This window comes from Anopheles moucheti, chromosome 3, assembly GCF_943734755.1.
Source record: "Anopheles moucheti chromosome 3, idAnoMoucSN_F20_07, whole genome shotgun sequence".
In the NCBI taxonomy this organism is placed as follows: Eukaryota; Metazoa; Arthropoda; class Insecta; order Diptera; family Culicidae; genus Anopheles; species Anopheles moucheti.
The window spans coordinates 77,456,798-77,484,112 of NC_069141.1; the positions used below are offsets into that span (position 1 = coordinate 77,456,798).

Sequence of the window (27,315 nt, forward strand, 5' to 3'; positions counted from 1 at the left end):
GCGCAACTAGTTAACGTTTGAATGGGGGGTGCGGATGAAACATTCTTTAATGACCCTTCTAATGACAGCTTCACACCCGACGATCAAAACCCGATGGACATCTTTAAACTTTCTCCAAATTACAACCGAGCGCCAACGGGCACGGGGCACAAACCATTTTTTCCGCGGTGTCTTCTGCCACCGATCGGCAAAAATCCTAAAATTATGTTAATGGCACAACAATATCAACAATGATGAAATTAAACTCGTTTTCTACTGCACATCCCTGCTAGGAGAATGTACACGCGGGGCCTTAGCAGCCGTACCGGCTGATGCCGTACGGGCACTGGAAACCCCGAGACGATGGTCATGGCTAGTTGATTACACGTGAATAAGGAGTACGAATTTCTCTTCCGAGATCATATTGGCCATGGTTCACCATTAACATCAAAATAATCGGACTGTAACCGTTGTCTTGATTCGACTTCACTTGCTGTTTCATCATGGAAAATTAAATGCCGGTATCGGGCATCGGCTTCGGAATCCGTCTTTCAGCAGCTAACGCGGGGGGATGTTGCGTTTTACGAAAACGTCACACACAAAATTCAAACCGCTCAGCTTTGTTTTAGAGTTTGATTTAATTAGCTGTTGGATGCTGGAAATGGTTTTTATTTAACAGCAGTTCATGATTGTTGCTTTCAACATTGCGCTCGGGAAACCTCAGTTTTCAGTAGTTTAATAGGCCTAGTTTAACCTGGAATTGTTAATTCACCTATGCAAATCGTTTCGTCCATATGGATGTGTTATTTTGCTTTAACGAGAGCCCGTCCCCGCTTACTAACTTACACTGATCAATTATATCAAGTGTAGCGAAAATAGCAATCATTGCAAATAGCTTAGACATACTGCGCTACTGAGATGCCTTCATTCCTTCGCCTGCTCTCGAACGCGGTTAGTGCGTCACATTAACCCACATAGTGCACTATTTCGAGACAGGTTTGCTGCTGCAGCTAAAGGGAAATGAAAACCATTTATGAGCAGAATGATGACCTACGTTCATGTCGAACGGGGAGTTCCAAGTCTGCCAAGCCCACCCCGTAGCGGCATACTTCCTTGCAAAAATGAGCCACTGCATTGCAATCCTGCTGGATGCTACGTATTACGATCGTTAACAGTGCTTCCACTCAACTGCCCGGTACGCTCTAGTATTATCAGTACAATCAGATGGGACGTACCCCGCGAGATGGAAGCTTAACCTCTTTTTGCACATTCCATAATGGATTGGTTGACGTCGTAACCTTTCGTTGTTGGAGATGGAAAATTGATCGTAATGTGCTATACAACCAGAAGTTTCATTAATGTACAATGCATCCATCATTTTATCACTGTATTTCGGCCAGGCTTCTAATAAGAAATTTATTTATCAAGAGGGAACAGTGCGTAACGTAAGTATAGGATTTAAAAAAAATGTGAACAGATCGATATTACCTGATCAGATTGTGCCGCACATATGTTCATGATCATTAGGCACAGTAGCGTTACATTCGACTATTGAAATTAATATATCACCGTAAAACATGTTCTTTATTCAAAAATGTTTACAGATGAGCTTCAAATTTTCATTTTTATCAAATTAATTGTACCCCATTTTGAACGTCTACGTTGCAAATGTCACAGGTGGGATACATTTTCCAATTCAACATCATCAATTTCATGTTATGTATCTTTTGTCTTCACCGTTACAATCCATCACTCAAAATAACGATACGTTTTCATCGCTAATAAAATATGCAAATTGACAAGAAAACGAATATCTTAACAGACGCCATCCACCAATCCATGAGTATGAGGCTGGGTACAGCGACATTTGGGAAGAAACACGAATAACGGAACATTATCCATGTTGATCCGATGCAAATATGTTGAAAGATCAAACAAACAGACACAGAAAAAAGACATGGAGAAAAATCTGGAACAAACATCACTATTAAGTTTTATAATATGCTTCCAATTGGTATGCATTTTAAAGGGAAAAAAAGACGAAATACATTTATTGATACACTCCGGTTTTCCCTCTATTGACATCATTCATGGGATTCCATTATGTGGATTTGCGTTTTTGGCACCATCATCTGAACACTAGCACGCTAGCGGAAACTGTTATAAATGGTTTGCTTCAGGCAATTTGGACGAAACGCGTTAACAGGTCGCCGCAAAACCACCAAAAAAATAACTGTGACTTCTCATGAATCAATCCTTTTCTAGCAAACATAATTAACTCTTTAATTTATCATTTATGTCTTACCATAATTTACGCACTCGTGATCTTCATTATCTACCCCCTCACCCTGAACTTTATTCCTTGCTTGATGTATTGGAATTTGATGCAAAATTCTTCAAATCGCATCAGCATTCAAGCAGTCATGCTAACATTTCCTCTCCGCACATTGCACTTTCTTATTTACTCTGCGTACGATCACTCACGATCAGTGGTGGAATCACATTCGCTAATAAAAAACAAAACCACGGTCATACGGTGGGTCTATACACTTTCGATTGACACAATTTTTCGCTCCAATATCGTTACACTTCGTATTTTTTGTTGCTAGCGTCTGCCGACACATCGCACGCGAACCATTTGAGGTCACTTCCGCGGAGATCGGTCAGATCGACAGAGTGCAAAATCGTCGTATCGTTGATATCTTGCCCGGAAGCATATGAACCACTTTTCATACGAAGATGACCGTGTTAATGGGTGGATGTTTTTTTAATCTGTGTGTGTGTGTGCTTGTGGGGGGGAGGGTGGTTGTTTTTTTTTTGGTCACAATTTCTCCTTTTTATATCTGGACACTATTTTATTTGGCGGAATTGGCCAACACATGTGATTGCCGATATATAAAACGCATCACAATTACAAATGATTGGCTTTCTTCACATTTTTTTCAAATGTTGCTTAATTTCTCCTTCACAGCGCCACGAACACTCCTTGATAAATATTTCCTGCAGTAATTCTTGTCACCATTAAGTTGTTTACCTTCGTATCAAACACAACTCTTCTCACGTTATTGGTTAAACAGTATTTTAACAAAACAATTTCATAATTTTTTAAACATGCACTTTGCACACAAAATATAGACAGAAGTTCTGTTACCATTGGGCAGAATAGTTGGTCGAACTTATTTACATATCGGCACCCGGTCGGCACCGAACACACTTCTGCAGAGAGATACGAGCAACCCACAACACGCCGCGCTTACGTGCGACCGAGCGAACTATCGCTAAATAACAATCCAAGCAACGCAAGATGCATCAACCGTAGCAACCGACAGCGTTCATGCCATCACAGTGGGCCAAAATGTGGCGATCCCGACAAAAAGCTCCACCAGCTGAACGCGTGGTGTACGAAAGTAGCTTTCAGCTTTGAGTAGTTTAAAGTTACTTAAAGTATGCAACACATGAAACAAGTTAATTAAAAGGTTATATGTTTGTTGGTGTAGAACAGTGTAATATATTTGATGGAACATTGTGTCACATTAATTACCAAATAGTATTAAAAACGAAATAATTAAATCGAATATCTATTATACATGTTTATCACATACAGATATTCTTAAATGGCAACCAATATGTCCTGCAACCTAATCGCAAAAATGCTACCGAAGTACGTAGATCCCATAGTGCCATACCTTCACTTCCCGGGTGTAAACCGGTACGAGAAGTATCAGTGAAAGCCTTTCGCGAACGAAACCTTGTAGCGATTCTGTGTTTTCATTCGAAAGGAAGAGATCACCACGAGCAACATGGAAAACGTAAGAAACGTGTTATGCTACAAAAAAAAAAATTGTAAACCAACATTAGTGTTATATATAAAAGAAGATTAAGTTGATATTAATTGCAATATTCAAGGGCGTTTATAGAGCAGATATGACTCTAGTGGCACTACAAAACCTCACGAGATCTTGGTTTGTATTATCTGGGCGTTTGTGACTTTGTGCATAAAATTTGCCTTGCGTACGTGGGAACAATCCGGATGGAATTTGGTACTGGTCCTATCCGGTAACGAGCATAAAATGTAGCCCAAAGGAGACTAGAGCAATGTAAAGCAATTAAAATAAAACCGCAAAGTAAATACCAATGAAAACGAAACATATTTCGCATCCATTCGACTAGCAGCTTATCTTTCGGATACTTTTACTATTGCTACACCGCAACTAGGAACGCGGAAATCACCCGAGTTGAAAATGAAACCACAACCTGTTTCGTTCCAATGCGCTTCTAATGCACCTTCAAAACATCAACCAAAAACATCGTTGCACCCGAACCTGCTGCATAAATGAAAGTAGATTTATGGCACCAGCCAGCAACGTGCGCTAGAGTTGGCGTTACCGGTTATTTGCCTTCGGTAAGTGATTCTAAACAAAAAAAACAAAACCTCTCGCTGGGTGGACGCACAAGAAGTGGAACACACGCTGCAATCAAAAGTGACAACTATCGGAGACCAGCGGAAGATACTATGTGGATGGGACGTAATAAAAAAAAAACATTGCGGACTATCACACTGAAGGTGACGGTGGTGGATGGCATTGCTGATCGGGGACAAGTTGCTCGTATGCCCGGCCATACGTACGCATCGCCGGCACGATTCCAGTTGCCAGACGATGTAGCCCGCGGGATCGGGATCGGTTCGTAAAATAAGAAAAAAACCCGTCCTGAAATCCAGCTCAAGACCTCATTCAATTCCCACAGGCAGGGCAAATTCATCCGAACGCCATCCGATTGCAACCAGTCTGGATGATAGCAACTGGGTAAATAGGTTATTGCCATCCAGGAAGCGAGTCGCGGGAGTATGGAATATTAATACCGGGCTCATTATAAAGAAGTTTTGTTTTTGGTATGAATCTCTGACGTGGAGTCATTCAAAGCAGAAGTAAACTATCAAAAGATTAATGAATCTTCAAAAAGTAATGCAACTTTATAGATTCATCCTGAAAAGATTTAGGAATTCTTTTGGATTCTTGAATCCTTATAGATTCATGATTTTGGGTTTTTCTTTTATTTCTTTGCTTTTTGAAATATGAGTTTTTATACAGATAAATTAAATATAAATGTGCGTTGATGTTTTTAGAGTTTACATATCATCTTCATCTTCAAATAACGATTTATGATTCTCTGGGAATTCTGAGAATCCCATAGTGTTCTTGAATTTTTGGAATAGAATTTTTGGAATCAAAAACACTGTAATAGGAATTGGTCATGTGCGAATCAACAGCACGCGCCCGATCTTGTTTCAAAAGTCTAGACAGTGACTGAAATGTGACTAATCGGCTATGCTTCACCTACGTCACGGATAGTCAGCTGATCACCGTCCGTTTGGTAACTGCAAGATCGATATCAAAAGACAAAGAACATTTGTTATTCGAATCGTGCGAGCGGTTCCCCGGTGGTTCTATAACTTCCATTGTGTATACACAGATCCTGTTCCCCACATTCAAAAAACAACACTAGAAAGCTTGTTCAGATCAGCAAACAAACGTCGACAGGTTCGATTCTTAATGATTCTATATTCATTCCCCCATGTGAGACACATAAGTCGGTCTATTTTGCGACATGCTTAAAAGTGTTTCGAAATCCAGAATTGGAACAGATCCTTTCAAGATGTGGTCGTTGGTTGTACTATCGTTCTGTCTCTTCAATGCCGTCCGAAGTCGTAAGTAAAATTTGCCAAAAACCATAATCTTCCCTCTTTGTCATAGAGTTCTTCTTGCTCTAGAATGTACGATCAATGTGAAAACTGATCTCACCTTTCCGGAACCCGTGTTTCTGAAGAACGGTAATCTTTGGATACCGAGCAGTGGACAACTTGTTTGGGCAATTGGGGAATCGAATGTTGTAGCATGCCCGAAGAACAACGTCGTCAATAGTGAGTACAAAGCTGCTTAGTCAACTCGATTTTGAGGAAAATTTAACCCATTTCGTTACAGCTTTACTGGACAAAGCTTTGATCACATGTGTTGGTGGCAGCACGTTCCTACTAAACGGCCTTCCCGTCAACGTATCCAGCATTGTTTGCACCAAAGCTGTGACTGGAGATCATCAATCGACCAGCGAAGGATGTGGCAACGGTGGTACGATACGCAACATTGGATTTGATGTATCTGGAATAGGGTTTGTTAAGCATTTTTCTGTGTGTTACAATGCGCAAACTGCGTCTGCCATCTACACGAAACACACCATCAATGGTGATTCGATTTCCGGTAGGCAAACATTCTACGTCCGTTATTTGTTTCGTTTGCCTTTTAATCGATAATTATCATCACACCACACACATTATTTCAGCTAGTATAGTGGAGTCCTATCGTCCATCGTTTAAAGTTACCGGAGTTCCCAGCACTGTTCTGGTGGACACTTCTTACACCATCAAGTCGCAACAAACGCGACTAGCGGAACTGCTGGGTTCTTCAACGCAAGCGGCCAAATTTGTAAACACCGTGTCCTACCTGGCACGAGGACACATGACACCGGATGCAGATGGTATATTCCGTACGTGGCAATGGGATACCTACTTCTACGTCAATGTTGCGCCACAGTGGCAGAAGGTGAACGCCGGTAACTGGTTGATCGTTGAAAAGATCGCTCGAAACATTGCCGATCGGCTACAGAACGATGTAACAGTGTACACCGGAACGTTTGATACCCTAACGCTGCCACACGCAAATGGCACCCAGGTTCCAATCACGCTCAGTGCGAACGGCATTACGGTTCCAAAATGGACATGGAAAGTTATTAAGTCGCCAAGCGCAAATGCCGCAATTGCTTTCGTCACCAGCAACGATCCGTACCGAACATCGATTGCGCCAGGTGAACTCTTGTGTTCGGATATCTGTCGCGAGTATGGCTGGTACAATGATTCGTTCGATACGTTGGCCAAGGGATTCACCTACTGCTGCAGCGTTCAAAGTTTGCTAGCTAAAGTAGACAGTGTTCCGATCGAAGCGATAGCTGCTAATGTACTGCCGTTTTAAGTGAATGAAAAGGGGAAAACTATTTTACTATCCGAGGTTTAAAATTCTGTTGACTAGTGAAGTTTGTTACGTAAACATTATGAAAACTGGACAGGGTAGATGTTCTCTTCTCGGCAATAAATGCTGCTAATTTGAGCCAATCACACCTGCTATATCCCTACTGCTCATTGAGCGCTCGCCACAGAGTACTTGTGGAGCCAATAGCACATCCGAATTCTGGGTACTTATTGTGGCATTGCATATGAGCAGTTGGCAGTGAACATCATTGCGTTCTCTTTTGATGGTATTGACTTTTGAATAAAGGATAAAAGTGGAACGGCATCTATCTTACTTTCTCCAGGGTATCTTAGGTAGTAAGGTCACAGGTTGAACTTCTTTTTTGGAATCCTCTTTGATGAATGACAACTATTTCTTCTATAATTGGGTCAAGTTGACCTAAACCAAGTTGAGAAATTATAAGAAGAACGTGTGGTAGGTAGTATTCCACAACCGTAATATCTCTGTAACTGCTGCAGCTTAGCATAACCTGGCGAATTAATTCTTCTTTTGTAGCACTACAACTTCAAAAGATCTTAGTCTGTCATTACAGACTTTTCTTGGCTGCATTGTTGCTACCTTAGACACCACCCCGCCAGGCGCCACACGCGTAATTTTACTATTGGTTATCTTTTATTTATTATGCATGAGGCACATTCAATTAAAGTAATGAACCTACGTTTTCCATTCCGACTTGTAGCTCTCATTTGTATTCCAGCCAAGCTCATTTGTATGTTTGTGCATTGGTCTCGGAACATATTTTATAGTCATTGTGAAAACATTTTAACCAAGCTGACATTATCTGAAATTTTAAAAAAGTATGCATATTACTCTCTTCATTTGCACCAGATAGTTAAATTGTAAGTAACGCACCACGTTTGCCTTTTTTCATGGATTAGCTTCATCGTCGGATTTAAAAAACGTATCCTTATAATATTTCATTTCTTTAATGCTTTCTTCGATATCAGCTAATGCTCGGTGAGCGCAAATTTTCGGAGGAGTTGCCTTATAGACTTCACCATTCCATCGTTTGCTCAGTTCCTTCACTGTGCTCACATCGATCACACGATAATGAAGATATTCATTCAAAGTTGGCATATATTTCATCAGGAATAACCGATCCATGTAAATGCTGTTTCCGGTCATCGGGCAGCTTCGCTCCGGACAGTACTGCTTAACGAAATCCAGAACTTGTTGTTCTGCTTGCTCTAGCGTGCAGGTCGATTTTTTCACAGCTTCTATCAATCCAGACTTTGCGTGGTGTTCCTTGCACCAACTGTTCATTGTATTCAAAACGGAGTCAGGCTCATTTATGATTAGATTTGGCCCCTTCGCTATAATGTTCAGCTTGCTGTCGGTTACAATGCACGCGATCTCCAAGATACGATCCTTATCCACTTCCAGGCCCGTCATTTCCAAATCCATCCAGACCAGGTTTTGCGATGATAGCTGTGACATTCTACGCATATGAACCTTTGATACAGCTACCAAATTGAAGCACAATTTCTTCAAACTATTTAGATTGCTTAATGAATGTAAGCCGCACAATAGCACAGACATTTACCAGGGTGTTCTATTGATTCTGTACAATAATGTTATGACTAGCCTCCTTTTCCTACGTTCGAGAATTATCAGGATTGAACTATCGCAATTTAAAGACCACCAGCTTGGTTTGTTTGGGGAGAACTAAATTCACGTGGTTCGAACACCTGGTATTGTTTATGTTTACATCTTTCATACGAACTGTGTATATCATCTGTTTCAGGGATCTGAATGACCCAGCTAGCAAATTGCCACCCAACAATAAAATGAATTGTTGCGTGATTATGGCGAGACTCTGCGAGAGTATATATTCATCTAATCTAATATATTAGGAATATTCATCTAATCTTCAAGTCCTCGGACGTTTTATCAAGTTACGTTTCTAACGCGTAATATTTGATCATTGCTTAATACACCGATCTTTGTTTTTATCTGCAATAGCATATTCATCAATTAGTAAATACTAAAAACTAAATACTAAATAGAACCCATATAAGTTCTATATGGTGAATTAAAATAGTATTCACTAATTGTTGAATATGCATACTGCATGAGTAACATTATATTGAATTCCAGTACTCACGTATGACGAAACCCTCTTAGCTACGTTCGGGTGGAAGATGCTCAGAAGGATTTTGGCCCTAATGTATCGAAGCACAACGTATGTGCTAAAATTACGAGCTCTACATGCTTTACGATAATGTCGTACAACGGATTTGACTCGCCAGGTTCCGGTAGGCTAGTTATGTCACGAGAATGACACCGAACGACTCAGCTCGTAAAGTCCTTTCAGGCTGTCCAAATAGACAGAGGCATGGAAGAATGGGAGAAATACCTTTCTTCATCTGTGCGCACAACCTATTTGCGAGCAGCTGGGATTCGGACAGCGATAACGTGATTAAAACGACACTTCAAGCGCGTCTAACTCGATTGCCAGACTTTACTTTAAACAAAGAAACCTGCTGGTTTCGTTTTGGTATTAGTCATCATCATCATCAGAAAACTCCCAGAAGTTCGGTGAGGTGTTTACATCCACAAGTCGGCGGTAGCTCATTCTAGGAAACAACAAATCAGAGAGATCTATCGATGGAGATCTCAACATCGAGATTCTCTCAGTTTCTGGGAGCATAATTATGTTCACGGTAAGTCCCCCCCTCATAGATACTGCATCGGCATTACGTTCCGTTTCAACCCGAGACATAGCTAAAACTTCCTCATTCTTGGCCCGTAGATTTTCTTCCATGGCTTGCAAAGATCGGCTCATCTTTTTCTGTTCGGTTTTATGTTCGACTGCATCGTTTCGCAATGCTGTCAACAGTTGCTCCTGTTTGTTCATTTTCAACGTAAGATTATTCAGCTTTTGTAACAGCGAACCATTCGCATCCGAATTGCTTCCAGTCGCGTTAGCTTCATCCGTTCCATTGAGATACATTTTGATTAGTTGTGCTTCAGTGCAACGTTTCCGGCATTGTGGACAATTTTGGGATCTACAAGAAATTGTTAGCACGGGATGAAAGGATGCATCTTCCAGGGTCGCAATATTAGTTTAAGCTTACTGTTCAAGCCACCGCAACATGCAATGACGATGAAACATGTGGCCACATAGTGTAGTATTTACTTCTTCAGCTGGTAAAAATACTTCAGTGCAGATGGAACATGTTACGTTCATATTAATGGTTGAAAAACACAACTAACAATAAAATAAAATCACACTTCTAACAACTTCCTCAACTTTTAGTCAACTTCGCAAAGCTTTGATGGAGTCAAAATCGACGTTAAACTTGAACTATGCTCAACGACTTTCAAATCGTAATTGTTTATATTTCATTCCAGTAACAATACCCAGGCTCAGGCCCCAGCTGAAATTCAGGCTCGCTTATCGGATTTGAACGATAACAAGCTCTACTTAAAGGATAAAGATACTAGGAACTTTTTAATCTTATCAAGTTAGGAATGACCATATCCAGTAACGGCGTGACCTGTTCCGCGAAGTACTCTGAATCATTCGTGGCCGAACCAAAGACAAAGCAGAATGTCGGTTACACAGATGTGAAAAAAGTGCATAATACTAAAATTCTATTTCTTTTATACTAATTTGATACAATGTACGAACGCGCGACAATTCAAAATTCAGTGTTTCTAATATTTATAATATAATATGGAACCTTCCCCGCGGCTTTCGCAAATAAGTGCTTGTGTCGCGTGAGATGCTTTGGGAGTTCAGGATCGAGGGTGTTACAACACTCTCTCCGGCAGTGTGTTCTTATAGTCATAAATAAAGTAATTGTAAACGTACCCCCGTGCACGCCTTAACCTATATTCTATCATGACGACAGACCTCAACAGTTCTGAATCAAATTGCGATGAATTTGTTAAAATTGCATATTGGATCCGTCCAACGCAAGAGACGGAGACGAACCGTGTCATCTAGTAATCTTTGATAGAATATGTCAGGATTGCTGCATAAAAAGTTAGCATCGATTTGGAGCGCATCCTTACTTAATTTCCGAGTGACAGTATTGGAAATAATGCCGATAGTGAAAGAGAAATCTATCCAGAATGATTTGCAGAACGCATTTGAAATCAACTTACGGCGAAAATCCAGTAGAGCTATTTCAACTCATCTTGTTAGTCCGACAAACCGTACGTAATCCATCTTGTATTATCAATACCATTGCATTTAAAATCCGCATGTTTTCTACACACTTCTAGAGGATACTATGCCCCTTCATGAGCATTTAACCAAGAGTGCATCAACAGAACTAAAACAACAAACAAGTACTATTGAATCTGTCGCAGCGTCTGTGAACAATTCGGAACAACAGGAAGATGCGCAAAACCGTCAGGCAAGAGTTGCAGAATTTCAACTCCAGATACGATCGCTTATATCCAGAATTGTCGCCATGCGCGCGACGAAGATCAATGCCAATGACGACAGAATTACTCAAATAGGATTGTCCTTTTTCGAATCCGATTGCGGTGCTATGAATGTTGGGAAGCTTGTGCAGCTCATGGACAGTGCACGGAAAACCCTATCCTATGAGCGAAAGAAACTTTTGCTAGCTATGAGGCGATTTAAACGCTATCAAATGCAAAATTTGCAGTTAGACGATCAAATGCAAGACGTAAGCCTGGAACAGTATTATGAACTGAAGGCGGAAGTCAATCGTATCGGAGAAAAACTCGAAGAAACGAACAAGCGTATGAACAATTCGAGACAGCTGTTTGAAAACGACGTCGCACGAGCTACACACGTGCGGGAAAAGCTCTTTGATTCACAAAATCAAATTGTGGCCATTAGGCAGCAGGTTTCCGAGGTTCAACAAAATTATTTTTACTTCAAGAGCGCCCTGTGCGGACAACTTCAACGGAAAACGCAACTACGTAAGGAAAACGAACGCCTGAAACAGAATATTCAATTGATAAAGCTAATGCCTTGGTATTGCCAAACTAATGAACAGGTATTGTAGTGGTATACTATCAAATGGTATAATCAAAAGGTATGCTTACCGAAAATCCTTTCGTTTCAGATCGAACTCACCAAATCCTTTATTGAAAAATTCAACTAACAATGAAATGCACCCACAGTTTTCACCTATGTTTGACAAAACGCATGTCACTTAACAGATTCTAACTATTTTTCAATTGTAATATTAAGTGCATGTTGCACTCCGTTCGATTTTGCCGGAAGTTTGAACATGTTGTATTTGTCCCTCCATTGTTTACCTGCGAACAATATAGCAAGAAAATAACGTGCTGTGATTTCATTTCAAGGTAACATAACCTAAAAACCGAAAATTCAACCAACATGGATTATGACTGGGATTATCAACATGGCTTGTTTCTTGTGTAATTTAAAAGCTCTACATTTCTTCAAAATAATTACCTACTTCTCCTTATTGTACATATATTTTCAATGACTTTTTGAACAACGCAACCGAGCGCTGAAGCGTTCAAAACGTTCAAACGTTTCTCTAGCGTTTTGTCAGCTGTCAAACGTTTCACCAAATACGCTCTGTCACGCCACAAAAAAAAGCAACGAATGGTTTCTTTGATCGAATTGCGCCAGCATCCAAGATAAAAGGTTTGTAATTGCAAAATTCCATTCGTCTAGAACTGGTCAAGTGTTCCATTCTATGCAATATACTTCTTCCACGGTGAAGGACGCATAAATCAAGGTTAGTGAAGACGGGGACCGTGTTATTGAAGAAGAGTCTTTTGTTGCACTTTACGGATGATGATGACGAAAGTGCAACCAGCCAGACAGCCAGCTGAAGCAATCATCTTTGTAACATCGACCTAGTTTTGTCCATCTTTTTTTGAACATTTAGCAACATGAGTGGACCAATATTCGGTAGCAGCAGTGCGCTGGGCGGAAGTTCTGGTGGGAACCGACATCTGGTCGAATTTCGCGCTGGCCGTATGAACATGGTAAACAAGATGGTTCATGCGGACAATCGTAAGGGATTGGTGTACGTGTACCAAGCGGAAGATGGCTTAATTCATTTCTGCTGGAAGGATCGTACCTCCGGGACGCTCGAGGACGATCTTATTCTGTTCCCGGACGATTGCGAGTTCAAGAAGCTCGATTACGTAAAGAATGGTCGTGTTTACGTGCTAAAGTTTAAGTCATCCAGCAGGAGGTTGTTTTTCTGGATGCAGGAACCGAAAACAGATCGGGACGATGAGTGGTGTCGTCGAATCAACGAAGTGATCAATAATCCACCGTCGGGCAATAGCATCGGGTCCGGTGGTAGAAGCAGTGGCACTGATAATGGTGACCTGCAATACATGTTAAATAACATGTCGCAACAGCAAATAATGCAGCTGTTCGGTGGTGTCGGGCAGATGGGTGGATTGAGCAGCCTGCTAGGGTCTATGACGTAAGTAGACTTCATCCGTCTGCGTCATGAATTTAGAAGTTGCCAGTTCCTAGCATATTAAAACGTTGTTTTCTTTGCTCCATTAGCCGTTCAAATTCTGGCAATTCAAGCAGTCGTACCAGTGCAGCGACTCCATCAAATCGAACCTTGTCTAGCAGCAACAATGGTAATGGTAGCAGCACTACGACTCCAACAGCAGCATTGAACGCACCATCGACACCTCGCGCACCGAAGAAAACGAGCGGAACTACGAAACCCACTAGTGGATCCGGAAGTGCTACTTCATCTCCGATGAGCACACCCGTGGTACGAACGGCTGGCAACACCAGCAACAATGCCGCCGCTGAAGGAGGGTCCAGAATTTTGCTATCAGACCTGCAGAACTATCTGTCCGGTATTAGTGCGACCGGTGTAGATGGATCCGGCTCGAGGCAGAACATCGATTTAGCTTCCGCCGTTAATTCACAAACGCTGGCCTCGATTATCTCCGACCAAGACAAAGTGGATGCGCTGGTCGCACACCTACCTCAGCTGGAAGGTGATGAGAACAAGAAGGAACAACTGAAAGAAACCATCTCCTCCCCGCAATTTCAGCAGGCCCTTTCCATGTTCTCTAACGCGCTGCAGTCGGGCCAGCTCGGTCCGGTGGTTTCGCAGTTTCAACTCAACGCAGAAGCTGTCGCTGCAGCAAACGCTGGAGATTTGGAGCAATTTGTGAAGGCGCTGGAAAATAGCGAAAAATCGCCCGCTGATACGGCAGCTGCAACAAGCAAGCAATCGACGGGATCTGCTACTGCGGCTGGCACTGCTTCGGAACAACCGAAATCATCAGAAGTCAGCAAGGAGGAGAACGGTCATGGTAAAGCGCAAAAGAAAGATCAGGATGATGAAATGGCCGGATAGAATATGCAGCATTGTTCGAACTGTTCAATACAATCAGCACCACACATCCATACACAGAATTGTAAGAGGCTTTAGTATGAGTATGTGCCTCTTTTTGTCTTTTTCATGTTTTAACCTTTCTGCCTCGGCTATTCCTTATTATAATCACGAATAAAGGGTTACCCAAATGCATTCTACTTTGAAAATGAACTTTCATGCACATCACTCATATGAAGATGTTCTTCCTCCGAACAAAAAGGATTGAGTACGGCTCCGTTATTGTCCATGCCTGACCGGTTGTGTGCTAGTCGTGTTGGTTTTTTGGACGTATCATTTTCATTCTGAAGTCGATACCATATACTTGCAGCTATCTTTTGTTGTGCTCGATTATCTGAGGCGTCCGCTTTATTTATCGTTCTTCATTTCAGTTGGTTCAAGATCATCACAAAGAGGCTTGCCCGGTTCGCTCGTTAGCTCATGCTCTGATAGATTTAACAACTCCACATCAATACCAAGTTTTGCTGGTTGTATCGATTTAATTGCTTCGGGTCCGTTATTCCGCAAATCAGCTAAACTGTTGATAAAATCCGGATTACGGGACAGACTTTGTGAGTAGCTGATGCAGCTTTTATAAAATGGATCCAGCATGATGTCGTGTACGAAAAGATCTTGCAGCGGTAGTAGAAATACGACGTGTTTTGCTGCTTCCTTCTTTGCCGCATCGCTTAACGGGCGCAAATTAAAATCAATCTGTAAATATCGAAACATTATATTATCAAGATTCGGTTCGTTGTTAACTTGTAGGTACATACATTCGCATCGAAGAATTTGACCGGTAGATTGAGGTAATTCCGCACACACGTTTGCAACGATACCGAGCTGTCCTCCACTGTTTGTCCCGCGGTTTTGCTGATGGCGATATGAGCGACCATTATGTCGAAACTTTTTCCCAACTGCACGCCAAACTTGTGTCGCAGCACGTCGTTCACCAATCGGCCGTTGTGTAGAACGCGTCTGTACCGATCATTCCTCAATAGATCGCGCATGTCGTCCGTTACCTTCATCCATTTGATGTCGAAAATATAGATCGAATCGACAGTAGCTATCGATAGTAGGGACGATGCGTTAGAATGTCGCCCATTTTCGATGCATTCCATCGCTATCCCGAGAAGGTGTTGTTTCTTGAGGAATTGCATCGAATCGTGATACTTTGCGTCCGTTTGATGAATGAACACGTAGTTGTTTATCTGTTCCAGTGCATGGTTAAGTTTGTCTAGCGAAAGCTGTTTCGATTTGATAACGCTATCCGATGGGTTTGTGTTCAGCTTCTGCGGTGTTTCATCAGTAGAGGTAATCTGAATATTCCGTACTTCCGAGTTGTAATAAGTTTGCACGCCATAGTTTTTCTTCGTGGTCATATCACGTACATCAGCCAATCGAATAAACGATCGATCGGATGCAACGTGCAACACTTTCCCCATCAAGCATTCTTCCTCCAGCTCGAGTAAAATGGTTTGTCCGATTTCTAAATGTATCTTGTTCATGTTTGCTGCCTAGCACTTCCACAGAATACACTGGAATGATTGCAGTCTTTGGCGTACCTCCCTACAAAACACAGTCTAATCTTCCTTGTGGGCGATCTTATCCCCACGATCCCTGCTGCCGGAATCGGGAGAATCGTTGCTAGCCGCAAAGTAGGCCTTGTATATAAACAGAAACAATGCCACGTGCAGCGCGACTACTGCGCTCACCGCCGAATAGATGTTGCTGGTCACGCTGGACAGCTGCAGCAGCCCATCAAACAGCCAATGTTTGGAGGTGAAGAATGTTAGCACGGGAAGCACAATGATTAAAATGCAGTACGAGAACACGGTCTTGAAGGTACGATACTCGGCACGTTGTTCCTGTAGGTGCGTGCGAAAGGAAGAACAAAGAAAGGAGTTTAACTTAACGCCATCTTTGAAAGGATTTCATGTTTTTCATGTTGCTTTCGTACCGCTTTCGAGATGGTGTTTTTATTCAGCTTGGACTTAGACATCACTCTGTAATGCACACCGACAGGTATTTCCGAGGATTCGGTCTTTTTTCCTTCTTTACGCCAAATACGCCAGTGTTGGATACTAATTTACGAGAAGAAAAGCCGATCGGGCAAAAGTAAAGCTGAAGAACGATTGACAAATAGGTACTCGTGACCAGGAGCTACAGGGCTCGTGCACACTTTCTCTAAACATTTTCACACCGACGAGCCATACTTCTTCTGCCTTTCCATTACAGATGTTGCGATGCGCGATGGAAATTTAGCGTATGCGTAACATCACAATTATTTTATAAAAATATTGCGCAATACAGTAAAATTTGGATCTTTTTGAAAAATAAAATATTCACACAAGTGTGCAATGGATCACATGGGAGATGACAGCTGATTGGCAGTCAAAATAGGCGACCGAAAGAAAAACATAAACATTGCAATGCAATCCCAAAGTTTTCCAACAAAATCTATTTTCATCCGCTCGTAATGCCCAGTGAAAGCGAAACAAATGTAATCACTTGCAACAGCAAACGGCTTTGTGATCTAGACGAATACTCCCTGGAGCATGTGTTTCTGTTTCTGAACGTAGCGGACCTAGATCGATGCGTGCTGGTATGCAAAAAATTTCAACACATTATCCAGCGGTTCGTTTATCCGCGCAAATGTATGCACGCACTGGTGACTGGTTCGGGGCAAGGAGTCGCCCTAAGCCAGTACGCTTTTACGCGCCGGAAACGTATGAAGTTGGACGAAAATTGGCGTTATGGACGGTACGAGGAAAAGGCTTACTTTTTCCATAACGTGATGTACATTTCGCAACTGGCCATCGATCGGGAATGGGTGTACATGACGCATCGAGGCCGGTTGCAAGCACACCGAAGGACCAAAAATCGACAGATGGTGGAAACGAAGTACTCTTGGGCGATCGGTACAGCACGGGACTCCGATGTTACGAGTTTAGTCAAACGGAATGATGTATTTTTCATGGGCCGTATGGATGGGAAGATCATGATCATCGACCACCCCGAAGACAAACCGTATTTACAGACGATTACCAACGATATTATTAAAGCGGTCGATTTCCATTCTGATGTATATGCGGTTACAACGAAAAATGAGTCAACTTACATTCTAAATCGTTCGCCATTAGAAACGAGTCTACTTTCCGCAGACGATGATCTCGCACTGTTACAACATACCTTTGTTTTTCCGCTTGCATATGAAACAATAAAGCTAAATAACACGCAGCTGGCAGCAGGGAAGTTTCATTGCAGCAGAAAGCAAGCACTACAGTTAATAGATCTGCCCAGGTAAGAAACCTGTAAGATGCTGTAGAGGAACTAGGAGATAACTAACACCTGAACAATTTACAAGTTAAACGCCTTTATGTTCTATCGTTGCAGCTGTACAATGATACAATTGAATTCACCTTCGATGGCGGTTTACGATCTGCTATGGATGGACGAACACTGTATACTTTCGGGTAATTTCGATACTACCATGCGTCTAGTCGATACGCGTACCGGTAACGATGAAGCCTGCTGGACAGATCCGTACGACGCATCGGTGTACTGTCTCAGTTACAATGGTACATACGCCGTACACTGTGGCATGAAGTATCACCACCGCGTAAACCTGTACGATATACGAGTGCCAAAGCAATGTGTTCAGATGTATTTTCCCTCGAAAAAGCAACAATACTCACCGGTCTACAGGATAGCGACCGACTGTAGTCAAATGTTCCTTGTTACAGATCATAATTTACGAATACTTAACTTCGATGCTGATTGGGCCGCCATCAAAGATTATGCATCGATTTAGTCCTTATTGCTTTCACACACTCAACAGTGCACGAATCTGTTCGGATAGAACCGTAAACCTTCGATTGATTCGTCGCGGCATAGCTGCCCAAAGCCTTCGGCTGTTAACAATCGCTCACGGGCTAACAACAGCGATATACACTCGAGGCGCGCCAATTCATCCGGGCTCATGGAAACATTCTGCTCGACTAATTCTACGGTGCGTTCCGAAACCAACGCATCGTCGTGCGACTCCAGCTGCAGTACCATTGCTCCGCTCGGAAATTCACGAAGTTTAATAGGCCCCATTAGCAGCCGGCACGCCTCCAGTAAATCTTCTGGCGAAAGCAACTCTAAACCACGGGCCCGATTTACGCGACAGTAGACATCGGCTAGCGACATCATACCGCCTGCTTCGTTGATCGGATCAAGTAGCATCTCGCACAGTTGTCGCGAGAGCTTGAGGAAATATTCCGAATTGCTACGCGTTCCATCCCTCGTGACGGGATCATCAATACCGAGGCTCAATAAATACGACTTAAAACGTACTGTTTCGTCCTCCGATATTTCGCCCTGACGTTCACGTATCTTTGCACTAACCGCATTCGTTATGGCCACCATATCCTTAGCCATTCCCATCAGCTTGCCCAGATCTTTGAACGCAAGGTTAATGTTGGCATCTGTTTGTTTTTGTTTTTCGACCAAATTACGCTCAATGCCTACTATGCCGATGCGCAACTGGCGCTGCTTTCCTGAATCTGTGCTGGGTCCTGCAGCAGCCGACGAGTCTGATGAAACGCTGGATTGAGTCAAATTATCCGACACAGCCCAAATACGTGCGGCCAGCGTAGAATGTAGTGCCTGAACGAACGCTTGCTCCACTCCATTGCGGCCGGATAGTTTCACAAAGGATGAGCAACTGTGATCCATGGGGCCGGGTTTCTTGTCCGGTGCTAATTCGCTCAGACGCAAAATGATGCGTTTCTTTCGCCCGAACAACATTGAGCTAGCTTCCTCCTCATCCACGGACAGAACGTATTTTAACTTCATCTCCAAACAGTTGCCCCCACGTGCTATTTCTCCGTTACGGCCCCACAGTAACCGGTGACTAGTCAACACGATTTCACCATCTTCGTAGTTTGTCTGGAATGGATTAAGCCAAGCATGCAACTCTTTCAGACCGGTTTCCTTTCCATCAATACGTACCTTTTCGTCGCCATCGTAAAGCTTAATGTTACGATCTTTTGCCACAAAGGATTCGCCTTCGAACAGACGTGCCTGACAATATTCAAATCGGTTCATTTTTCCATCCAGAAACTCGATGGATGGATATCTGGAGAAGGTATTGTTTTGCAAATGTTTATGTTGTGCATCCCTTCAGAAACGTCACTCGCACAAGCGCTCAAGCGAAATGTCAAGTTTGTGCAACGTTCCGCAAATTCCAAATGAGTCGTTTTGGTGTGTTGATTTTATTATTTTACAGAATATTACCAAGCCTGAATTTTTGTAGTGTAGACATCCTAAACATCAGCGATATTAGCAGTAGTTTCTGGCTACGCAATTGTAAGTCGATGACTACAGCTGTTGTTTTATGATAAATTTTTTTATTGTAAAAAATAAGTCATTAAGAAATGGCACAGTAACATGCCGATAGGATATCATTCCCTGAACAATAAAGGCACTATGCAATACGCCAGTATTATGTTATGCATATTTCTATAAATGATGCTTACTCCTATGGAGGGTATTGACTCCCGATCGGGAAGATAAACTCACTATCTTCACAACGAACTTAACCCGCCTGAGTTGGAATATCATGATGATTCATCCCTCAGTAGCGCTGGGATAACGGACTGGATATGAGCGGTTAAGAGAGCTCTGGCAGCAGATCAAGTGTTTTTAGCATATATAAATCATAATTCTGTAGCATTCTCGTAATAGCCAGGATTTAAGTACAGTTGTTTGTGAAATCCTCTCTGCTCGGTAGAGGAGGTCTGCATCGCTTCGTGCTTCGTACGATAATTGGCAGCACGTTTGCCAACCAGCTTCATCAGCATTTCGACATCAGTATTATGTGCGTGCTCGGACCAAACTTCGCACATACTTTCGACGAACCATGATCCCGTTTTGGTATCCCGATGTGCGGCAAATCCTGGTACAGTCGCGTAACACACCAGCATGTCACAGTAAGTGGCAATGTTTGATGGTTGTGGTTTCTTCAAATCAACCATACCATCACGCTCCGTGTTCACTAACAATCCATAGTCGGGTTGTTCTCCACTGCAATACGGGAGAATGTAAAGAATACTATAAATAAGATTTACTCATTCATATCAACATATTTTCCACCACTTACCGACACATTGATATGAAAAATAATTTTGGCTTATGGATCAATCTCGGACAGTTAATGGTAGTAAACTCAGCCAAAATATCTTCGACGCGTATTTGCGAATCGTGCAGAAAAACGGAGTCTATGCCTTCTTCGCGTTCGCCGTGGGAGAGAATGTAAAAGGCAAAGCAATCACAGGACAAGTATTGGGATTTCTTCAACTGTTTTAACAATTTTTTCAAATTCTGCAAATATAAATAAATTTAAAACATCTAATTACAAATGAAATACGCTCAAACTTACATTTTTCGTAATGTCTTCGTAATAGAACACAACGAATCCAAGCTGCTGGAATAATGAAATCAAATTCCTTCCATCGATGTTTGCACCGTTCCTTTTAGAATGTGCTTCGTTATAAAAGTTGATCACATTTACAATGAAAGCAACGCCCCGCTTTCGGCTCTTCATTGGATATGCCTGCACTTCCGGATGTGCTTCCATTGGTCCAGTGGAGTGCTTGACAGTGAACAATTTTGGCAGCTTTTCTGTATAAACTTGCAAGATTTGTTTGCAATCGTCAACATCATCAACATCATCATCATCTGGAGAGGGATGTGAATACGCTTTTGGAACCATATTGCAACTCAACGATGGTACACGTTGAGGATTGTGCGTGGAATGCATTAAATGGGCGTTCGAGGAAGGTTTCAGTATAGAATAAGCTATGGGAAACTTCTGCTGACATATGCTCAGCAGCGTTTCGAACGCCGTCGGGCCGCGTTTGGTAATTTTTTCAAACAATTTTTTACGCCGTGTTCTTTCATCTTGAGCCGTACTCTAGTGGGTAAACAACCATGATGTAATGATATTTTACAAAACATGTGCTATAGAATGGAGAACTTACCTCAATGCGAGATGCCATCGTCTTCGAGAGCATATGTTGTTCTATACATGCAGTTCGCAATGCACAATAGCTGGTGTTGTTCACAAGTTCATCCAAATTGGTGATGATAATGTTTCGATCCTTGTCGTCCATCTTGCGGCAGTTTTTCAGGTTTTTATTTTCACGTGTGAAATGTTGCTGTTCTTTACCGGGTCCAACTGTTCCTCAAACGTTATACGCCGGTTTTCCCAAACCATTCGTCGTAATCTTTGCGTATGCTGTGCCTAACTTTGAATGGTTTGATTAGTCACCGTTGAATAGACCCAACTAACCATGTCGGTGGCAGGAGATGTCAAATGTTCGATTTGGTTCCGACGATCGAGATTTTGACTGCTTTCTTGAGATCAAGTCGAAACTCCAATGTGCAGTTTATTTTCGACTCCCCCAGCCCAGCTTTACGTATTTTACCCAGCTCTACGTATTTTTTGGTATTTTGTGAAGGTGCTTAGTTAACTAGGGCATGCTAGAAGATTCACGGGATCGTCGGAGCACTACCAGAATACAATGAAGTAGCTTCAGATCAGCAGGATCAACGCACAATGGCAGCGGAAAGTTATGCGCTGTACGATGAATTAATGTCCTTTTGATACAAAGTAGTTTTATTTCAATGAACGTTACTCGAAGAAATGATAATATGTATTATACTTAAGAATAGGGTAATGACCAATGTAATGTCAATGTAATGCTGTCTTATGATATAGTACGTTTAGTTAAAGTAGTTCTTGGCAGCGCTCGTCAGAAACACTTATTATGAAATATCATTCTCTGAACATGTAAGGCACTAGTAGATAAAAAAAAGTTATGATGAAGAAATAATGCCCCTCCCTATTACGTGGCGCATATTTCTATAAATTATCCATTCAATTTTTTAATTAAAAAAATCACAATTCTACCGGAAACTCATAATAGCCAGGATTTAAGTACAGTTGTTTGAAAAATCCTCTCTGCTCCGTGCAGATAGTTTGCAATGCAGCCGCCTCTGTGCGGTACGTGGCTGCATATTCGCCTACCAGCTTCATCAAGATCTCTACATCCGTGTCGTGTGCGTGTTCGGACCAAATTTTGCACATACTTTCGACAAACCATGATCCCGTGTTGGTATCTCGATGTGCGGCAAATCCTGGTACAGTCGCGTAACACACCAGCATGTCACAGTAAGTAGCAATGTTTGACGGTAATGGTTTCTTCAAGTCAATCATACCGTCACGCTCCGTATTCGTTGATAAACGATACGATCCCAAATCGGATTGAACTCCGCTGAAATACAAGAATTGAATTGAAGTACACTTTAATTTAGCCCGTCTTCGTGGACTATATCCTTTCGTCTCCACTTACCGACAAATAGAAATGAAAAACAATTTCGGTTTACGGATCAATTTGGTACAGTTAACGGTATTGAACTCCGTTAAAAGATCTTCTACGCGTAGGATTGAATTATCGTGCAGGAAAATGTAATCGCTGCCCTTTCGATGATCTCCGTGAGAGAGAATGTAAAAGGCAAAGCAATCGCAGGACAAGTATTCGGAATCCTTCAACTGTACCAACAGTTCTTTTAAATCCTACAAATAGAAACAGAAATGAATCACAAAATAGGATAATACACAGAAACAAATATAATTATGCTTACACCCATCGTAATGTCCTCATAATAGAACACAACGAATCCCAGTTGCTGGAATACCGAAATCAAATTCCTTCCATCGATGTCTGCCCCGTTTCTTTTAGGATGAACATCTTTCACAAAGGTGATCACATTTACAATGAAAGCCACGCCCCGGTTGCGACTCTTCATTGGATATGCCGGTACTTTCGGGTGCGTTTCTGTTGGTCCAGCGGATAGCTTAACAGAGAACGAAGTTGGCAGGATGTCTGGATAAACTTGCAAGACGTGTTTGCTTTCCTCGACCAGCGTGGTTGATGCAAGGTTGCTAATTTTGCCATCTTCTACATCGCCTGGACCGCGATATGAGTACACCTTTGGGGCAACATTGCAGCTGACCGATCGTACTCGTTGAGGATTGTGCGTGGAATGCATTTGATGGTCGTTCGAAGAAGGTTTCAGTATAGAATAAGCTATGGGAAACCTCTGCTGACATATGCTCAGCAATGTATCGAACGCTTTGGGACCACGTTTGGTAATCTTTTCGAACAATTTTTTATGCCGAGTGATTTCATCTTGCGCCATGCTCTAGAAGTAAAACAAACAGAAACCGTATGTAAACAAGGTGGAACAAAGCAGGTGCTACCGATATTTGACTCACCTCAATACGAGACGCCATTATCTGCGAGAGCATATTTCGTTCCATGCATTCAGAACGCAATATGTTATAGTTGGTGTTGTTCACCAGTTTCTCCAAATTGCTGTAAATAATGGCTCGATCCTTGTTGTTCATTTTACGGCAGTATTGCAGACTTTTATTTTCACGTACAAAATGTTATTCTCCAGCGCGTCCTTCGCTAGATGGATGATTAAACTACAAAGGCACTGTGGTAGGCTGGCGGGCCATCATAACCGACCAGAGTTGAGAGATCTAGTTCAGGAGTTCGAAAATGCACTCTGCAGCAGCGGATACATATGAAAGATTGTACATATTACATCAGCAATAACATATTTCCAAATTAGGTTACTCACTACACTTACTAAATACTGTATTTTTCATCAATTCTCCCAAAACGAACGGAATTAATTTGTGTGATTTTTCTTATTTCGAAACCTAAGAGCCACCTTTGCTCTATCGACTGTGGGAACTGTCATATCGCATGACAATTGTCAATCGATAACGGACATTGTTTAAATTTATTGTTTTGGTTGCAGCGTTTTGTTTTGTGCGTGTTCCCGGCCAAGCGTTTAAACATCCAACAAAATCTCACAATAATGAGTAATGCTGCTTTTATAGAAGATTGGAATAGCATTGTTCCGTTCAAAATCAAAGCAATAGATTTGGAAAAACCTACAGAACAGTTTGTGTACAAAGCAATACTTCATTTTTTTAAGCTCATGCACTACAATGTTTCCAGCTACGAAAACGTAAGCAATCGTCATTTTCCGCTATTTATCCTGTTGAATTATAGTGAAAATGTTATCATCCTTTGTTCTCAATCTCTATTAGATGTACAGTGAATCTACTGAAACTATCACGTCGAAGCGGGTGGAACTAGTGGCGAGGATCAACTACATCTATCAGCTATGCTCAGATTCGAAACAAACTTCCTTCTATTATATTGATCTCGTGAAGCCAAGTAAGATCGGTTGTGCATCTTCCGTAGAGCGACATTAATTGCTGGGAATTGTTTACTTACAGCTGGTAAAAAAATAGTACATCTCTTGAAAATACTCTTAAACTACCTGTTCTATATCAACATGGTGAAAGAAAGCGTACAGGAAAAGGCCAACTCTTGTACCGAGGAATATTTTGAGCTGAAAGTCAAACTCAACCAGGAACAAATAATGAAGGAAGAAAACAAAATTCGAGCAAATGATGTAGGAACATTCAACGATTAATGTGTAGCTTATGCTTTGTAGGACAATTTTAATCTCCCAAGTTTTCCTTTTATTAACAGATCAATCGTCACATAGATGACTTAAAAAATCAACTTCCCCAATTGAAGCATCAAATTGACACTCTTCAGCAACGCAAAGACGCACTACAGGAAAGCATCGCTACATTGAAAATGAACGATCAAAATCTGGGAGATAAAATTATCAAACTTAAAGTTGAACACTCGGAGCTAACCGATCAGTTAGTGGTAGATGAAGAGGCCGCTTCAATAAGGAGTACAAAAAATTCCCTTGAAAAGGAAATCGAAACTCTTATTGATACGGAAAAACAGCTTCAGAAAACGTACGAAATTCATGTTGCATCTATCAATGAGATCAGACCATGCAATGCACTTCTGGAAAAATTGCTACAATTTGAATTCGATGATTCGTGCAAGTAAGTTTCACTATGGCATTAAAATTCCCTAGTCAACATGCTGTATAAAATATTTATGTATGTTGTATTGTATATCTAATTGGTTAATTTTATTCTAGAAATTTGCGATGCCAATTGATCGAATTGAACACTTTATACGATAAGTTACAAAAACAGCACACCAGTTTGATGAATGTTTCAGACGGTTTGCAAGACAATTGTAAAGAAATTGAAGCGCTTATTGCAGAGAAAAAACAAGAGCTGGAAATACGAACAAAAGTGTCTGAAAAGAGTGACAGGAAATACGATCAGTGAGTATTATATAAGAAAATTACTATATTGCACTTCGTTTAATTAACGAACTATTTTTTGTGGATATTAACCTTTTTTACAGCAAACTTCTAGAGAAGGAGAAACACCTTAAAGCGTTGCAAGAAACCAACGAAATTTTCGAACAGATGCTGGTGATTCAACGATTAGAAGTGCAGAGAGTTATTGAAATGACTGAAAAATCTTTGGTGATTATCAAACAAAATTTGATTCAATAACATGTTCAGATAGACATTAGATATCCCACTATTTTACACTATTTTGTGTCTTATCCTGCTTATTTGTACGAACTTTTCTTTATTTAAAAATACATATCTGTTGTTTGCATTTACTCGAGTGTTGCTTTCAAAAGATTTCCTTTGGATAACCGTTAATGAGTCGCATGGATTGAATTAGAATATCAAACAAGATCATTAATTTATATGAGATAATATAAATATAAGATATTTAATAAGATAAGAGATTGCCCAGGCATCTATTAACCGGTTTACATTCTTTTCTAGCTTTGAAGGTCTCTACAATGATCAAAATGGGTAGATCAACGCCGACCACTCCCTTATGCTACATGTAATATCTCTAAACTTTAATTTCAAATAATTAATACATTGAATTTTATGTACGCATCTTACGAAGAACTTAATTTGTTTAACAAAACTTTATTTTCCCACTTAAACAATGATCATCGACAATTGAATCGATTGATTCGGTAAATCATAATCTAGAGAAGATGGCCATAAATTTGTCTCCACTCATGCGGGTTACCTTTTGGCCTTCCTCGCTGCTATCCAACAGCTTCGGTGCGAGTATGTCCTCCTGGGCTTCACTGTCTGGCAAACGTGTAAAGCACGGATGCTCCTCGATATGCTTGCACATCCATTCGTGAAGTTCGCGCACATCGGTCACGGTGTAAATTTTCCCACCGGGACGCAACACGTACGCGTACTCGCTCAGCAACGTCGAATTAATGATGCGCCATTTATGTTTCGCCTTTTTAAAGTGAGGATCCGGATAAAGGAAAAACAACTTCTCTAGCTGATGTTTGTGGAAGTAGTTCGGTAAGTACTTCATGGCGTTCGTACGAATGCAAGCAATATTCTCGTACTTTCCTTTGTGTCGTTGGCGCAACGCTTTAATTCGGTCCATCACGTAATCGGACACCTTTACCCGTATCTCCATACCGAGCGCTAACTTGTCCGGGTAAGTTTCACCCAACGTTACCAGAAACCCACCGTACCCACAGCCAATGTCCGCAAATTCAACGCACCGGTGGCCAATGTTGGGATACAGTTCATTCCAGTTGCTCAAGGCTGGCAAAGCAGGATAATCGAAACTATGGTCGGCAATGGGATTCGAGTGGGCACGTTGTCGATAAAATCGCTTCTGCGGTAGTTTCACCTGCTGATCGACGGGCTCTTCCACCGCTTCCATTGTACGATCGTTGGAGTAATGGTTTTCTGTAAAACTAACACATACCAAATTAGGTATCGTTGAACTGTTCGCATACCTTTTATAAAACATATGAGTAAAAGCTAGATTTTGCAAAATAATCCTAAAACTTACGATTTACATACAGAACCGGTATCGCGTGTTTTGTTTCCGTGGTGTTGTTTTGATTACTGTTTGA

At 41.5% G+C, this 27,315-nt stretch overlaps 12 protein-coding genes across 16 annotated transcripts; 5 read left to right on the forward strand and 7 right to left on the reverse strand.

Annotated features, from left to right (window-relative positions):
* The first annotated feature begins 5,586 nt into the window (after positions 1-5,586).
* LOC128303020 (uncharacterized) lies at positions 5,587-7,001 on the forward strand. The gene is made up of 4 exons (XM_053039873.1): positions 5,587-5,686; positions 5,750-5,899; positions 5,961-6,233; positions 6,316-7,001. Exons 1-4 carry the CDS (start codon positions 5,587-5,589, stop codon positions 6,999-7,001), a joined length of 1,209 nt encoding a protein of 402 aa, XP_052895833.1.
* A 718-nt stretch (positions 7,002-7,719) lies between these two features.
* On the reverse strand, positions 7,720-8,699 carry LOC128304265 (oligoribonuclease, mitochondrial). 2 transcript variants are annotated; one of them, XM_053041426.1, is made up of 3 exons: positions 8,602-8,698; positions 7,911-8,521; positions 7,720-7,839 (listed from the first exon to the last, which is right to left on the reverse strand). In XM_053041426.1, exon 2 carries the CDS (start codon positions 8,502-8,504, stop codon positions 7,926-7,928), a length of 579 nt encoding a protein of 192 aa, XP_052897386.1. In that variant the 5' UTR covers positions 8,505-8,521; positions 8,602-8,698; the 3' UTR covers positions 7,720-7,839; positions 7,911-7,925. The 2 variants fall into 2 exon arrangements, with proteins under 2 accessions (XP_052897386.1, XP_052897384.1); XM_053041424.1 differs by having other exon boundaries at positions 7,911-8,699.
* A 2,408-nt stretch (positions 8,700-11,107) lies between these two features.
* LOC128305074 (uncharacterized) lies at positions 11,108-12,148 on the forward strand. The gene is made up of 3 exons (XM_053042363.1): positions 11,108-11,210; positions 11,292-12,040; positions 12,110-12,148. Exons 1-3 carry the CDS (start codon positions 11,108-11,110, stop codon positions 12,146-12,148), a joined length of 891 nt encoding a protein of 296 aa, XP_052898323.1.
* Positions 12,149-12,524: 376 nt separating this feature from the next.
* Positions 12,525-14,548, forward strand: LOC128303449 (proteasomal ubiquitin receptor ADRM1 homolog). Of its 3 annotated transcripts, none has more exons than XM_053040402.1 (3): positions 12,525-12,663; positions 12,911-13,462; positions 13,549-14,548. In XM_053040402.1, exons 2-3 carry the CDS (start codon positions 12,915-12,917, stop codon positions 14,363-14,365), a joined length of 1,365 nt encoding a protein of 454 aa, XP_052896362.1. In that variant the 5' UTR covers positions 12,525-12,663; positions 12,911-12,914; the 3' UTR covers positions 14,366-14,548. The 3 variants fall into 3 exon arrangements, with proteins under 3 accessions (XP_052896362.1, XP_052896360.1, XP_052896359.1); XM_053040400.1 differs by having other exon boundaries at positions 12,591-12,757; positions 12,883-13,462; XM_053040399.1 differs by having other exon boundaries at positions 12,591-12,757.
* A 135-nt stretch (positions 14,549-14,683) lies between these two features.
* LOC128303450 (uncharacterized) lies at positions 14,684-16,033 on the reverse strand. The gene is made up of 2 exons (XM_053040403.1): positions 15,157-16,033; positions 14,684-15,094 (listed from the first exon to the last, which is right to left on the reverse strand). The coding sequence occupies exons 1-2, from the start codon at positions 15,886-15,888 to the stop codon at positions 14,750-14,752; spliced, it is 1,077 nt and encodes a 358-aa protein (XP_052896363.1). The 5' UTR covers positions 15,889-16,033; the 3' UTR covers positions 14,684-14,749.
* LOC128303451 (vacuolar ATPase assembly integral membrane protein VMA21 homolog) lies at positions 15,964-16,604 on the reverse strand. Its single transcript, XM_053040404.1, has 2 exons — positions 16,341-16,604; positions 15,964-16,248 (listed from the first exon to the last, which is right to left on the reverse strand). The coding sequence occupies exons 1-2, from the start codon at positions 16,380-16,382 to the stop codon at positions 15,964-15,966; spliced, it is 327 nt and encodes a 108-aa protein (XP_052896364.1). The 5' UTR covers positions 16,383-16,604.
* A 189-nt stretch (positions 16,605-16,793) lies between these two features.
* LOC128301344 (F-box/WD repeat-containing protein 4) lies at positions 16,794-18,194 on the forward strand. Its single transcript, XM_053037772.1, has 2 exons — positions 16,794-17,683; positions 17,777-18,194. The coding sequence occupies exons 1-2, from the start codon at positions 16,860-16,862 to the stop codon at positions 18,192-18,194; spliced, it is 1,242 nt and encodes a 413-aa protein (XP_052893732.1). The 5' UTR covers positions 16,794-16,859.
* Positions 18,195-18,214: 20 nt separating this feature from the next.
* LOC128301345 (vacuolar protein-sorting-associated protein 36) lies at positions 18,215-19,517 on the reverse strand. The gene is made up of 2 exons (XM_053037773.1): positions 19,379-19,517; positions 18,215-19,315 (listed from the first exon to the last, which is right to left on the reverse strand). The coding sequence occupies exons 1-2, from the start codon at positions 19,472-19,474 to the stop codon at positions 18,215-18,217; spliced, it is 1,197 nt and encodes a 398-aa protein (XP_052893733.1). The 5' UTR covers positions 19,475-19,517.
* A 284-nt stretch (positions 19,518-19,801) lies between these two features.
* Positions 19,802-21,644, reverse strand: LOC128303328 (caspase Dronc-like). Its single transcript, XM_053040253.1, has 4 exons — positions 21,409-21,644; positions 20,808-21,341; positions 20,529-20,749; positions 19,802-20,452 (listed from the first exon to the last, which is right to left on the reverse strand). The coding sequence occupies exons 1-4, from the start codon at positions 21,538-21,540 to the stop codon at positions 20,086-20,088; spliced, it is 1,254 nt and encodes a 417-aa protein (XP_052896213.1). The 5' UTR covers positions 21,541-21,644; the 3' UTR covers positions 19,802-20,085.
* Positions 21,645-22,039: 395 nt separating this feature from the next.
* Positions 22,040-23,888, reverse strand: LOC128304144 (caspase Dronc-like). The gene is made up of 4 exons (XM_053041287.1): positions 23,709-23,888; positions 23,075-23,635; positions 22,783-23,006; positions 22,040-22,704 (listed from the first exon to the last, which is right to left on the reverse strand). The coding sequence occupies exons 1-4, from the start codon at positions 23,838-23,840 to the stop codon at positions 22,329-22,331; spliced, it is 1,293 nt and encodes a 430-aa protein (XP_052897247.1). The 5' UTR covers positions 23,841-23,888; the 3' UTR covers positions 22,040-22,328.
* Positions 23,889-24,299: 411 nt separating this feature from the next.
* Positions 24,300-25,996, forward strand: LOC128304452 (putative autophagy-related protein 11). The gene is made up of 6 exons (XM_053041643.1): positions 24,300-24,475; positions 24,558-24,687; positions 24,750-24,928; positions 25,009-25,382; positions 25,481-25,672; positions 25,756-25,996. Exons 1-6 carry the CDS (start codon positions 24,323-24,325, stop codon positions 25,907-25,909), a joined length of 1,182 nt encoding a protein of 393 aa, XP_052897603.1. The 5' UTR covers positions 24,300-24,322; the 3' UTR covers positions 25,910-25,996.
* A 211-nt stretch (positions 25,997-26,207) lies between these two features.
* On the reverse strand, positions 26,208-27,295 carry LOC128304117 (tRNA (guanine-N(7)-)-methyltransferase). 2 transcript variants are annotated; one of them, XM_053041251.1, is made up of 2 exons: positions 27,252-27,295; positions 26,208-27,153 (listed from the first exon to the last, which is right to left on the reverse strand). In XM_053041251.1, the coding sequence occupies exon 2, from the start codon at positions 27,117-27,119 to the stop codon at positions 26,403-26,405; it is 717 nt and encodes a 238-aa protein (XP_052897211.1). In that variant the 5' UTR covers positions 27,120-27,153; positions 27,252-27,295; the 3' UTR covers positions 26,208-26,402. The 2 variants fall into 2 exon arrangements, with proteins under 2 accessions (XP_052897211.1, XP_052897212.1); XM_053041252.1 differs by having other exon boundaries at positions 26,208-27,145; positions 27,252-27,281.
* Between the last annotated feature and the right edge of the window lie 20 nt (positions 27,296-27,315).